Raw genomic sequence first — 13150 nt, 5'->3', positions numbered from 1 at the left:
GCCAAAAGTACGGTAAGAAATTTGCAAAGAGTCAAAGAGAGAAGGTAGTTCAGCTGCCAAGTCCCCCTCAAGACACGGTCATCCCACATGGTTTTTGACAATAGGAGCTGCAGCCGTGGAAGCTGGCACAGGGCATTACTTGGCTTGGCCAAGTCACAGGGCTGGAAAGAACCAGAACTGGAGCCGGGCCCTGGTCTTTGTTCCCATTCTGAGCTGCTCCCCAACCTTCACTTCCCTCCTCTATTCTCTTGGCTAATCCGGTGGTGTCATCCCAGGGTGCCCTCCCTGCTCTCACACCACACCTCTCCCCTCCCTTCCTCCCGCCCACATTCCTCCCCCCCCTTCCCAGTCCCAGGAGGCCTCCTGCTCCCAGCCTGTGGCGCCTCCTCTTCACCCTCTTCTCCTATCTCCACACTAAGTGGGATGTCCCACCTCTGTATCTGCCCAGGCTGGCTCTGCTCTTAGAAGGCCACATCCTCCTTTTCCCTAAATGAAAATTCTACTATTTCTTTCCACGCAGTCTCTCCAGGACGTGGTCTTTGACACCCTCCCCAAGCTGCAGGACTGGCTCCCTCCTCTCAAATTCACAACTCTGTCCCCAACATGCTCCAAGAATCTCCCACAACCCTGTGTTTTCCCTTTCTCTGCCACTGTGAGCTAAAAACCATCTTGTTTCTCCTCCTAGATTGGGGGAGAGGGGTGCCCACCGGTGAGCCAGCCCTGGCCTCCACGGCCAGAGAGTCCTCTGCATCTAAGATATAGGTGAAGCCCAGCACGAGAGAGGGAACCAGGAGGTGGCCGTAAGGACCAGAGTCACACTGCACTCCCTGAGTCTAAGATGAGCCCCAACAGCCTTCCCTCCCTTTGTCCTAGTTTCTGATCCAACAAGGCAAAGGAGTGCGGTGCCTCCAGGAAAAACTAAGGCTTCCAGGATGGGGACAGTGACCCTTCTCAAAAGAAATGGAGACAGGAAGCTTAAAGAGCACTCAGCACCCACCTGGTCAACCGTGACCCCTCTCCTCCTGCTCATGAGGAGACTGGGGCCTAGTGCAGGATGGCACTCCTCCTGGGGTCCTCCAGCATTCGGGGCTTAGGGCTCCAGGATAGTGCTCCCCATTTCTCCCAGGCTGTGCTCCTGCCTGCCTCCTCTGCGAGCACATTCTGTGGAATTGCCTGCGCACCCTTTGCCGGCACTTTGTACAATATCCCCTGGCTCAGAAAGCCAATACGGTCACCAGTTCAGGGGTGTGACAGGTGCTGTGCCAGACACTGGGGACACACGGTGAGTGAGCTACAGGGGCCAACCCTTGTCCCCCTGGGGTTAAATGTTTGCTGAATGAAAGACTGCAAGTCTGCAGCTGGCATCCCAGGGATCTCGTTGCAACTCTCCCTCCCCTCCCCTCCATTCTTGCAGCTGTCGGACAGGTGCAGTAAACCCTATTCCATTTGCTACTGAGATGGTCAGGTGATGAGTCCTCAGAGTTTTCCAAGTTTGGCCATTTATCAGAATGCCCCAGGGCACTCACTAAAAATACAGATTCCTGGGCCTGTCCCAGACCTGCTATATCAGGATCTCCGAGGGAGAGGCTGGGAGTCTGGGTGTTCATTTAACAAGGCCCTTGGGTCATTTAGGTCCTTAGAGAAACCTTCCAGCAGGAGTCCCGCCCCAACCTCACTGGCTTGTCGCCCACATCCCATCAGTCAGCCCCAGCCACTGTCCGCTCACCAGTGGGGACAGTGGGGACCCTTCTCAGAGCTGACCTGATCCAGTTACAACTGCAGTGGAACCCTTTCCCCTTGTCCTCAGGACAGAGCCTCCACCCACGGGGCTCTGGCCGGGGACCAGGCCTGGTCTCTCTCCCACTTCACTCTCTAGCCTTCAAGCCATATTGAATTTCACTCAGAGCACCAGCCCTCTCTCACCTCTAGACCTTTTGCCCACACTGCTCCTGGTGCCTAGAACACTCTTCTCCCCTCCTCGGGCCACATCAACCCCTGAGCTGGGTTCACTCACGACCTACATGTACCTCCTACCCATAGACACCAGGCCTCCTGCCCCGCTGTTTTCTCCCACAGTCTGCCCATCTGGTTGTGAATGAAAAAAGGGGGGTTCCACAAAAAGTAACTTCACAAGTTGGGGAAGTTATCATAAATCCCTAACGGCATTTCACTCTAGGCAGTCACACCCCTGGCATTGAACTTCTTCACTAAAGGCTTATCTTTGCCTCAAGCAAGCCCCGCCCATTGCTTCTGTGAATCTAGGTTAATACACTTTTCAAATACCTCTTTTCAGACCCCTCCTTCAAATAGTGACCACCCTTTCAGACCTCTCCTTCTAAAATGTAAACACCCTCAAGAGAGTAAATAATCTTAACTCTCCTATAATCCAGTCCTGGCCTGGCTTTCTCCCACCTTCCTACAACCTTCCTCACGTCCCCTTCTTCATCGCAAACGCTTAAAGGAACTGCACAACTGTTTTTCTCCAGAGCATTTAAGATCTCGCTCCCTGGTCTATGTTGTCGATTGGCTCAAATAAACTCATAAAAATTCTCCACAGGTTTGGACATTTCTATGCCAACGCGGTGCCCACGCAGGGCTGCCTCTCCCCTCCGAGCCCTGAGGAGGGGCTCTGTGGCAGGCTCGTGATCCCCGGACCTGGCAGATGGGAGGGCTCAGCAATATTCCTTTCCTCCCCTTTCCCTTCTGTTCTCAAACAGAGTGGCCCGAGGAGGTCAGGGCCACACAGAGGGTCTGGGAGCCAGAGCAAGACTGAGGGAGCAGGAAGAGGGTCATTCCTGCTGCCCTCCCCCCCCCCCCGGGAGTCCCTCTGGAAGCCCTGGGTATGCATTGTGTGTCCTCTGCCAATCCATCCCTGGTCGGCCTGTCTTACCTGCTTGGCGGCCCAGCTCCATGGTCTCTGGTTCCAAGCTTAGTCCTGCAAAGAAACAAACTGTGTCATCTCAGATGTCACAGAGGCTTTGTGAATGGGGATAAGCTGACTGCAGAGCAGGGAGACCTGTGGCCATCTGCCCAGCCCGACCAGAGGTCCCTTCATGCTGCCTTCAGTGCTCTCTGGCACTCAAGGAGGCCCTACCCCGTCCACCCAGCGCTAGGGCACTGGGCCTGCCTCCTGGACCCCCGTGGGCTCGGCCCTTTCTGGAAAGCCCTGGTCATCCCCACCACTAGTCACTTTTCTCAGCCTGGGGCCTGGGCTCCTCGTTGCCCCCTCCCCCCTCTGCACCACCCAGCACTACCCTGGTTGTAGGGTGCTGTCCCAAGCTCTCCATCCTGGTGACAATTTGCCTCCCCCTTCAAACAGTGATAGGGGGAATGCAAGTTACAATTTTAGCCCGAGTAATAGTGGTTTTAGTTATAATCAATAAGCTTAACGGTTAATGCAAGTAAGAGCTTATTCTGGGAACTGGGACACCTGAGCGGGCCTACAGGACTTAACGGGACCTGCGAGCAAGCCACCTTTGTGCCCCAGGGGACTGCAAGTCATCCATTTCTGGGCCGTAGGAGATTTGCAAGCAAAGCCTTTGTGCTCCAAGGACAGAACACCCACTGACTATGATTCAGTTAACTTTGACTATTATCTGATGAACTTTCCCTTGAAATTCCCAAACCCTTGCCTGCCCTTTTTTGCCCCTTATAAACAGGTTGGCTGGGGTAGGAGCTTTTTAGGGGACACAACCCTGTCTCCTCAGATCACCGGCCCTGTCTCTACCTATTTGACTAAAGTGGTGACCAGCAGCACGAACACTAATATTTCTGGTGTCAGTAGGATTTTTTGCATTTTACCAGCTGGTCATTCAAGCTCAAGCAAAGGGAACCAATGTGGCCAACGTGGAGCAGGGCTGAGAACAAGGACCCACTCTGGTGTGACCCGTCTTTCCTCTGAAGACAGGCCTTTGGGCCAGATTTGGGGGTGAGCAGGGGGGGCGGGCAGGTCTGGCATCTTCACAAACCTCCACACCTTTCAGTTCTGTGTTCCTTTCTCTTAGGTGATCTTTCCTTGTTCATATTCTCTTATTTTATCACGTTCTTAAAGGTTTTTGTGAATTTTGAAATAAGATAAAACAATTTATTGTATAACAGATGTTTAGTCCAACTGGAAGGGATCTCTCTGAGATAAGCTAATCCAACCACTTCATTTTATTGATAAAGAGACCGAGGCCCAGAGAAGGAGAGTGACTTGTCTTAGGTCGCCCAGCAAGTGGCTCTGCTGGCAGCAAGCTCAGAGCAGTTTAAAAATGATTAATTTTGTCATCTTGAAAAATTATCAAGCAAAACTTTATTTTTTACTTAAATAATAAATTTGTCATTTCTTTTTTTAAAGTACAGTTTTATGCTGCTGAGCTTTATATTAATTTGTTATGCGACAATAGCTAACTAATATATATTTTAGTACTGAGGAGGGGGTGCTGCTCTAACAAATGCCTAAAAATGTGGGAGCGGCTTTTGACCAAGCAGTGGATGGAGCTTGGAAAGATTTGAGGAACAAAACAGAAAAAAGCTTAAAACTTTATCACCTTAAAACACCAAGAAATCTGATCTTTGGGGACACTACCACTGAGGCACAAAAGAAAGGGAGGAACGTGTTATTAGAACCTGGATAAGAAGTGTCCTTGCTGTGTAGCGACACTCATCGGCAGTTATGTGGAAAACAGAGCCTGGAACTGACAAACGGGGTTACCTAGCACAGGAGATTTCCATACAAAGCACTAGAGGTGCCTCCTGGTTTCTTCTTGTTGCTCAAAGGGAAATGTGAGAGGAGAGAGAGAAATTGAAGAAAGAACTGTTAAAGGAAAAATAGGCAGGACTTCATAGGTTTGGAAATTCTCATCCTCTCCAGAAGCTGAAAGATGCTAAAATTAAGAAAAGTCTTCAGAGCACTGTCTGGAAAATGTAGCCAAGGATGTGACTGTAAAACCTTTGGTTCAAACCTTAGAAAGATGAAAGAATCAGAGTATTATTTAGTCAGACAATGAGCCCTTAAAAGAAATAAAAATATGCCTGACCAGGCGGTGGCGCAGTGGATAGAGCGTCGACTGGGATGCAGAGGACCCAGGTTCGATACCCCGAGGTCGCCAGCTTGAGCGTGGGCTCATCTGGTTTGAGCTAAAGCTCACCAGCTTGGACCCAAGGTCTCTGGCTAGAGCAAGGGGTTACTTGGTCTGCTGAAGGCCTGCGGTCAAGGCACATATGAGAAAGCAATCAATGAACAACTAAGGTGTTGCAACGCACAACAAAATATTCATGATGAAGCTTCTCATCTCTCCGTTCCTGTCTATCTGTCCCTGTCTATCCTTCAATCTGACTCTCTCTCTGTCTCTGTAAAATAAAAAATAAAATAAAAATGCCTCACAGATTTTCCTAATGGAATAATAGAACCTCTAGGAAGCTTAAGGGTGCTATCTCTCAGCAGGAGTGCCAGTGGAGAAGACGTTTGTCTAGTGCCGTGTCACTAGTGTTACTAGTTGTCTAGTGTTATGAGAAAACTATATTGACAAAAGTACTGCCAGATTGACATAGAAGAGACAGAGACAGTATAAAATGAAGAGAGTCCAGGGGACTTGCAAATTCCATCAATGGTAAATAGTCTGAAAAAACCCACTCAGCAGAAAACACAGGCTGCCTTGCATTTTATTTATTTGTTTGTTTATTTATTTATTTATTTATGTATTTATTTATTTTTGTGACAGAAACAGAGAGAGACAGATAGGGACAGACAGACAGGAAGGGAGAGAGATGAGAAGCATCAAATTCTTCATTGCGGCACCTTAGTTGTTCAGTGACTGCTTTCTCATATGTGCCTTGACCGGGGAGCTACAGCAGACCGAGTGACTCCTTGCTTAAGCCAGCGACCTTAGGCTCAAGCTGGTGAGCCTTGCTCAAACTAGATAAGCCCATGCTCAAGCTGGTGACCTTGGGGTTTCGAACCTGGGTCCTCCGCACCCCAGTCCAACACTCTATCCACTGCATCACCACCTGATCAGACGCATTTTATTTATTTATTTTTAAAAAAGATTTTATTTATTTAATTTTCAGAGAGGAGAGAGAGAAAGAGAGAGAGAGAAAGAAAGGGGAGGAGCAGGAAGCATCAACTCCCATATATGCCTTGACCAGGCAAGCCCAGGGTATCGAACAGGTGACCTCAGCGTTCCAGGTCGACGCTTTATCCCACTACGCCACCACAGGTCAGGCCCGCATTTTATTTTTTAAAAGAAGGATAACATAGAGAGTGGAAACACGGGTCCGTAGGACAGAGCTGAGAACTATGGAAAATTATTTCCATGCTTTGAAATTGAATAAGGAAAGTCCCACATTTGCCTGACTGGATTTCAGAATTGCTATGGACCAGTGATTTAGTGTATCCATCTTCCTCATATGTGCATAGGAATGGTGGCAGCTCTTCTCCTATGCCTGTCACACTATTGTATGCCAGGTGTGTGTTCAGGGAAGGTAGCTTAGTTTCCCAGATTTACTGATGGAGAACTGAACTCAAGAAATGACACCCAAGGAGCCTCATTCACACCTGCACCTGATTTATAGGACCAGATTATAGATTTTAAGGAGATGCTGTAATGAGATGAGATGTTTGGAGATCTTGGGAGGGGATGAATGTATTTTGCATGTGGAAGGGATGTATGTCATCGAGGGCGAGAGGGAGGCAGTTGACATGGCTCCAGTACCTCTTGTTCCTTGATATTCATCTACTTGGGTAATTCCACTGCCCACCCCCCAGGTGTGGGCTGGATGTAATGACTTGCTTTTAACAAATGACATGTGACAAAAATGACAAGATGCCACTTCCAAGATGAGATTATACAAGACTGTGACTTTGTCCTGTTACACTGTGTGTTGGGGACTGAAAAGCCAACAGGGTTTTTGCAGTTTAGATTTTTGGGGGACAGAGGTGTGGGGAATTGGCTGTAAGCTGACAGTCTGCCCATCACCCCACCTCACTTGACTGATTAGGTTGCAAAAGGCTGTTAGGCTGTGGTGCTGGATTGTTTATACTCATCCTACCCCCCAACCTCATGTCTCCCAGAAAAACTAGAGGCAAGTTTCTTCTATCCTTTGTTTTGTGTGAAGTTAAGATGTTATGTATAGTAGGGGTTTTCTGCCCTTGGTTAAATTCTTGGTTTGCCTTGGAAACATGATCAGAGATCTCCAATTTGCTAATGACCTCACTTTGCCCTATAAATAAAGTGAGAAACGGGCGTGAAGCATGCTCTTCTTGCCATCAGCAATTGCAGAGCCCTCCCAACCCCATTCTTTATTTCTTTAAGCCTATTTTCTTAATTCTGCACTGTTCCCACTCTGGACCTGGAATTACTAGCTGCACTGGTTCGCAGCAACTGTGTCTGGTTTTTCTTGGCTCAGTCACTCTGACTAAAGCAGCTTTCTGTTATGAGCTGCCCTCTGGACAGGCCCACAAAGCAAAAAACTGAGGGTGGCCTCTGGCCAACCACTCATGAGAAACTAAGGCTCTCAATTCAACAATCCTACCATGTGAGAGACTTTGGAAAGGGGTGCTTCTTTAGTTGAGCCTTGAGATGAGACTGAAGCCACGGCCAACAGCTTAATCACAGTCTGAGAGGGAACTTGAGACCGAAGATCCATCAAAGCCACATTTATTTTCCGGACCCACAGAAACTATGAGATAATATTGTTGTGTTAAAGCCACTACGTGTTGGGCTGATTTGTTATGCAGTAGATTCAGTCTATCTTCACAAGGACACAGTGAGATGTTCAGCGAAAATATTAACTCACCCTCTTGGATAGATAGAGAAACTGGGGCTCAGGAAAGAACTAGGACCTCCCCCAGGTGGTGTTGAAACCAAGTCCCACATCTTCTATCTCCTTCAAGTGAGTTTTTTGATCCTGTCCTCATTCCAAGCCACCCACCTGAAGTACCCACAGCAGTTTCCCATCTACTCAAATGGCACCCCCAGTCCGCAAATGTGTGGACTCACTGAAGTTTCTGACCTGGAGAGAAGGTCACAGAGATGTTGGTCACGAAGGGAGGAAAAGTTGGTCTTCCAGTTGCAGTCTGGGCCCTCTTTACTCACAAGCAACTCCGAGTGGGCAGAAGGAAGATGAAACCTGTGTCATGACAGACCCCTGGCCCACCTTGCAAGTCTCTGCCTCACCTCTGCACTTGCTTTTATAATGTCAGAAAGCACATGAACTGCTCTGGTGCACGCTGAAGCCCAGGAGTGCAGAACCACATTGCACAAGTGCTGGTGAAGACCAACTGATGGTTGCTAGGGAGCAGCCCTTCCCTGTTGCTCATTGGAGTCTCCATGACGATCATTATACACAGGCCTCTGTTACCTCAGAGGGCTGATAGGCCAATCCTAGGGAGCAGAGGCCATGGAAAGCCAGTACTACAGGGGCAAAATATCCCCTGAGCCCCCACCAGCCCCAGAGGGGCTCAAATGCCATCAAGTGGGAAGGAAATTCTTGAAATTACAAAGGATTAAGTAGAGAGAGTGATTAGTTCTATCTAGGGAAAAGAAGACACTGCTCACAGAAGGACCATTTGAGCTAGATTTTGAAGAATGCATAGGAGTTCAACAGTTTAGATATGACTCAAATAGTAAAGACATAGATATGTTTATGAGCATAAATTTAAGTAGAGGGGAGTGGGGAAGAGAGGGAAAGATGCACCTGAGCTGTCTGAGCGGAACAGGAAGGGATCAGGAATCTAGTAAAGGGATCAGGAAGGGATCAGGGGTCTAGTAAAACTAGAGCAGGGGTAGGAAAGGGAGGGTCTACTCTCCTCCTCTTGAAACATAAGGGCTATAGAAGATGGTATAAAGTTGAGTGACTTCTGCAGTTAGCGCCAGCATCTTAGTCCTGTCTGGCTGCTGTTCTGCAGGGGTGGGAGTACAGGGAATACCCTCTACATTCCCAGGCTTTTGCAGTCTCCCCAGGAGGCAGAGAGCATTGTGGTTAAACTTGGGATTCTCAGAGTCTGGGCCTGCCACTTACTAGAAGAGTAACTTTGTCCATATTCTTTAGCTCATATGTAAAACACAAAAAACCCACCTCACCTCCACATGTAAGACTGAGTACTGAATGAAGTCATCTTGGTGAAGTGCCTAGAACATTGCTTGGCCCAGAGAGCTGTCACCTGTAACCCTCAGCTAACCCCATAAGCAATCCATCAGCAAGTCCTTCAAAGTACACTTGATTTGGTCTCCTTTATCTAACCTCCACATCTTCCTTGTCCCTGGTCCAAACCACTTCTTGCCTTGGTTAACACATCCACCTCCCTACTGGTTTCTTGTTTTTGCTCTTGTCTTCTGTACTAATCACCTATAGCAGGGGTTGGAAACCTATGGCTCACAAGCCAGATGTGGCTCTTCTGATGGCTTCATCTGGCTCACAGACAAATCTTTAATAAAAATAATAATAACATTAAAAATATAACACATTCTCATGTATTATAATCCATTCATTTCCTACTGCTCATGTTCATGGTTGTGGGTGGCTGGAGCTAATCACAGCTGTCCTCTGGGACAACATCATATTTTTATTGGATAATGCATAATGTACACAAGTCATTGTGAGGTCAGGAAGTAAACTTCCCTCCTTTTAATCAAGTAGTCAGCTAGCTAATTGCAGAAACCCTTTTGACGAAGAAGATGGCTAAAAGAAAAAAAAGATGAGGAGTATCGTATTTTTCAGCAGGAATGGACAGAGGAATTTACCTTTGTGGAGAGAGCAGGTTCTGCAGTGTGTCTAATATGCAATGATAAAATTACATCAATGAAACGGTCAAATATAAAGCGGCACTTCGACACATGCCATACTACATTTGCATCGAAATATCCAGCAGGGGACAGCAGGAAGAAAGCGTGTCAAGAGCTACTGTGTAGAATACAAGCTAGTCAGCAGCAACTCCATGTTTGGACCCAACAAGGTGACTGGAATTCAGCTAGCTTTGCTGGTGCTTTAGCAATTGTGAGAAACGGAAAGCCATTCACAGATGGGGAGTATGCCAAAACATTCATGCTTGATGTTGCCAATGAACTTTTTGATGACTTTTTGGATAAAGACAAGATAATCAAACAAATAAAAGTCATGCCTCTGTCGGCAAGAACTGTTCACGATCGTACCATCTTGATGGCAAATCAAATTTAGGCAACACAAGTGAAGGATATAAATGCAGCACCATTCTTTTCTCTCACTTTGGATGAGTCAACAGGCATAAGCCATTTATCCCAGTTCAGCGTGATTGCAAGGTATGCTGTCGGTGACACACTATGTGAGGAAAGTCTTGCTGTTTTGCCTATGAAAGAGACAACAAGAGGGGAGGATTTATTCAAGTCTTTCACGGAGTTCACTAAAGAAAAAAATCTACCAATGGATAAACTTAGTTCGGTGTGTACTGATGGTGCTCTGTGCATGGTGGGGAAAAACAGAGGATTCATAGCACTTCTTTGTGAACATGAAAAGAGACCGATCCTAAGTTTTCACTGCAGGAGGCGCTTTGTGCTCCGATGTGTGGCGAGCAACTAGGTGAGGTGATGTCACTGGTCATTCGGGTGGTCAACTTTATTGTTGTCCCGAGCTTTAAATGGTCGCCAGTTTAAAACACTGCTGGATGAAGTTGGGAATAGTTATCCTGGTCTGCTTCTGCACAGCAATGTGCATTGGTTGTCAAGAGGGAAGGTAATCAGCCGTTTCGCGGCTTGTCTGAGTGAAATCTGGACTTTTCTTGAAATGAAAAACGTCGAGCATCCTGAGTTAGCTAACACTGAGTGGCTCCTGAAGTTCTACTATCTTGTGGACATGACTGAACATCTGAACCAGCTCAATGTGAAAATGCAAGGCATTGGAAATACAGTCTTATCCCTTCAACAAGCAGTGTTTGCATTTGAAAACAAGCTGGAACTCTTCATCACTGACATTGAAACAGGTCGTTTACTACACTTTGAAAAACTGGGAGAGTTTAAAGATGCATGCACAGCAAGTGACCCTGCTCAACATCTTGATCTCCAGCAGCTAGCGGGCTTCACATCTAATCTTCTGTAGTCATTCCAATCACGCTTTGGAGAATTTCATGAGCGCACTCGTCTTTTTAAGTTCATCACCCATCCACACGAGTGTGCAGTGGACGTCGCTGACCTGAGTTACATCCCTGGTGTTTCTGTCAGAGATTTTGAGCTACAAGCTGCAGACCTGAAGGCCTCAGACATGTGGGTGAATAAGTTCAAGTCACTGAATGAAGATTTGGAAGGACTTGCACGACAGCAAGCAGAGTTGGTGAGAAACACAAGTGGGGAGAAATGAAAAAACTTCAACCTGCAGATTAGCTGATTGTCAAAACTTGGAATGTGCTTCCCGTCACATACCACACACTGCTGCGTGTGAGTATTGCTGTACTGACAATGTTTGGCTCTACGTATGCATGTGAGCAGTCTTTCTTACATCTAAAGAACATTAAGACCAATCTACGATCACGTTTAACGGATGGAAGTCTCAATGCCTGCATGAAGCTTAAGCTTACCACATATCAACCAGACTACAAAGCCATCAGCAAAACCATGCAGCACCAGAAGTCGCATTAATAGTTAGAAGTACTTTATTCATCATTGGTTAGCAACAGCATAACAACGTTATTAAAAAGAATTCAGAGACTTATTCTACTTTAAAAGTGTTGGTCTTACATAAAATGCACACATTTACTTGTATTTATTTTTAATTTATTATTTTTTTTTACAGGGACAGAGAGAGAGTCAGAGAGAGGGGTAGACAGGGACAGACAGACAGGAACAAAGAGAGATGAGAAGCATCAATCATCAGTTTTTCATTGCGACACCTTAGTTGTTCATTGATTGCTTTCTCATATGTGCCTTGACTGCGTGCCCTCAGCAGAGCGAGTAACCCCTTGCTCAAGCCAGTAACCTTGAATCCAAGCTGATGAGCTTTTTGCTCAAACCAGATGAGCCCGTGCTCAAGCTGGCAACCTCGGGGTCTCAAACCTGGGTCCTCTGCAGCCCAGTCCGATGCTCTATCCACTGCGCCACCTCCTGGTCAGGCGCATTTACTTGTATTTAGTGTTAAACATACTGTATGGCTCTCATGGAATTACATTTTATTTATTTATTTTTTTTTAATTTGTGGGGGGACTGGGAGGAAGAACTTTCTAGGATTTATTTATTTACTTATTTATTTATTTTTTTGTGGCAGAGACAGAGAGAGTCAGAGAGAGGAACAGACAGACAGGAAGGGAGAGAGATGAGAAACATCAAATCTTCGTTGCGATTCCTTAGTTGTTCATTGATTGATTTCTCACACGTGCCTTGACCGTGGGCCTTCAGCAGACTGAGTGACCCCTTGCTTAAGCCAGTGACCTTGGGCTCAAGCTGGTGAACCTTGCTCAAACCAGATGAGCTCGCGCTCAAGCTGGCAACCTCGGGGTCTCAAACCTGGGTCCTCCGTGTCCCCGAAGTTCTATCCACTGCGCCACCTCCTGGTCAGGCGGAATTACATTTTAAAATATGTGGCATTTATGGCTCTCTCAGCCAAAAAGCTTCCCGACCCCTGACCTATAGGTACATAACAGCACAGGCAAACCTTAGAAATATTGTGGGTTTGGTCCCAGACCTTCACGATAAAGCAAATATCTCAATAGAGCTAGACACACAAATTTTTTTGTTTCCCAGTGCATATAAAAGTTATGTTTACACTGTAGTCTATTAAGTGTGCAATATTATTAGGTCTAAAAAACAATGTACATACTTTAAAATATTTCATTGCTAAAAATGCTAATCATCATCTGAGCCTTCAGCAAGTAATAATCTTTTTGCTGGTGGAGGGTGTTGCTTCATTGAGGATGGCTGATGACTGATCAGGGTGTTGGCTGCTGAAGATTGGAGTAGCAGTGGCAATTTCTTCTTATAAGACAACGATGAAGTGTGCCCTATCAATTGGCTCTTCCTTTCACAAACAATTTCTCTGTAGCGTCTGACGTTGTTTGGTAGCATTTTACCCATAGTAGAACTTCTTTCAAAATTGGACAGCTCTGACCAGGCGGTGGCGCAGTGGAAAATTGGACAGCAGGCAGCAGGGAACCCCCAGTAGACAGGGCCTGGAATCATCATGTAACCCCAAAGGAGGGTTTAGAGAG

At 46.7% G+C, this 13150-nt stretch overlaps 1 protein-coding gene across 2 annotated transcripts in view; it reads right to left on the bottom strand.

Moving 5' to 3' along the window:
* CIMIP4 (ciliary microtubule inner protein 4) overlaps positions 1–8220 on the bottom strand; it is a 28036-nt gene extending 19816 nt beyond the window's left edge. For both annotated transcript variants that reach the window (XM_066253089.1, XM_066253088.1), the window contains exons 1-2: positions 7996–8220; positions 2891–2935 (exon numbers count right to left, since the gene is read on the bottom strand). In XM_066253089.1, coding sequence (XP_066109186.1) covers positions 2891–2912 — 22 coding nt within the window. In that variant the 5' untranslated portion in view covers positions 2913–2935; positions 7996–8220. The remainder of the gene's footprint in view (positions 1–2890; positions 2936–7995) is intronic.
* Positions 8221–13150: the final 4930 nt, after the last annotated feature.

This window comes from Saccopteryx bilineata, chromosome 1 (genome assembly GCF_036850765.1).
Source record: "Saccopteryx bilineata isolate mSacBil1 chromosome 1, mSacBil1_pri_phased_curated, whole genome shotgun sequence".
Lineage (NCBI taxonomy): Eukaryota > Metazoa > Chordata > Mammalia > Chiroptera > Emballonuridae > Saccopteryx > Saccopteryx bilineata.
This window is presented reverse-complemented; position numbering and strand designations above follow the sequence as displayed.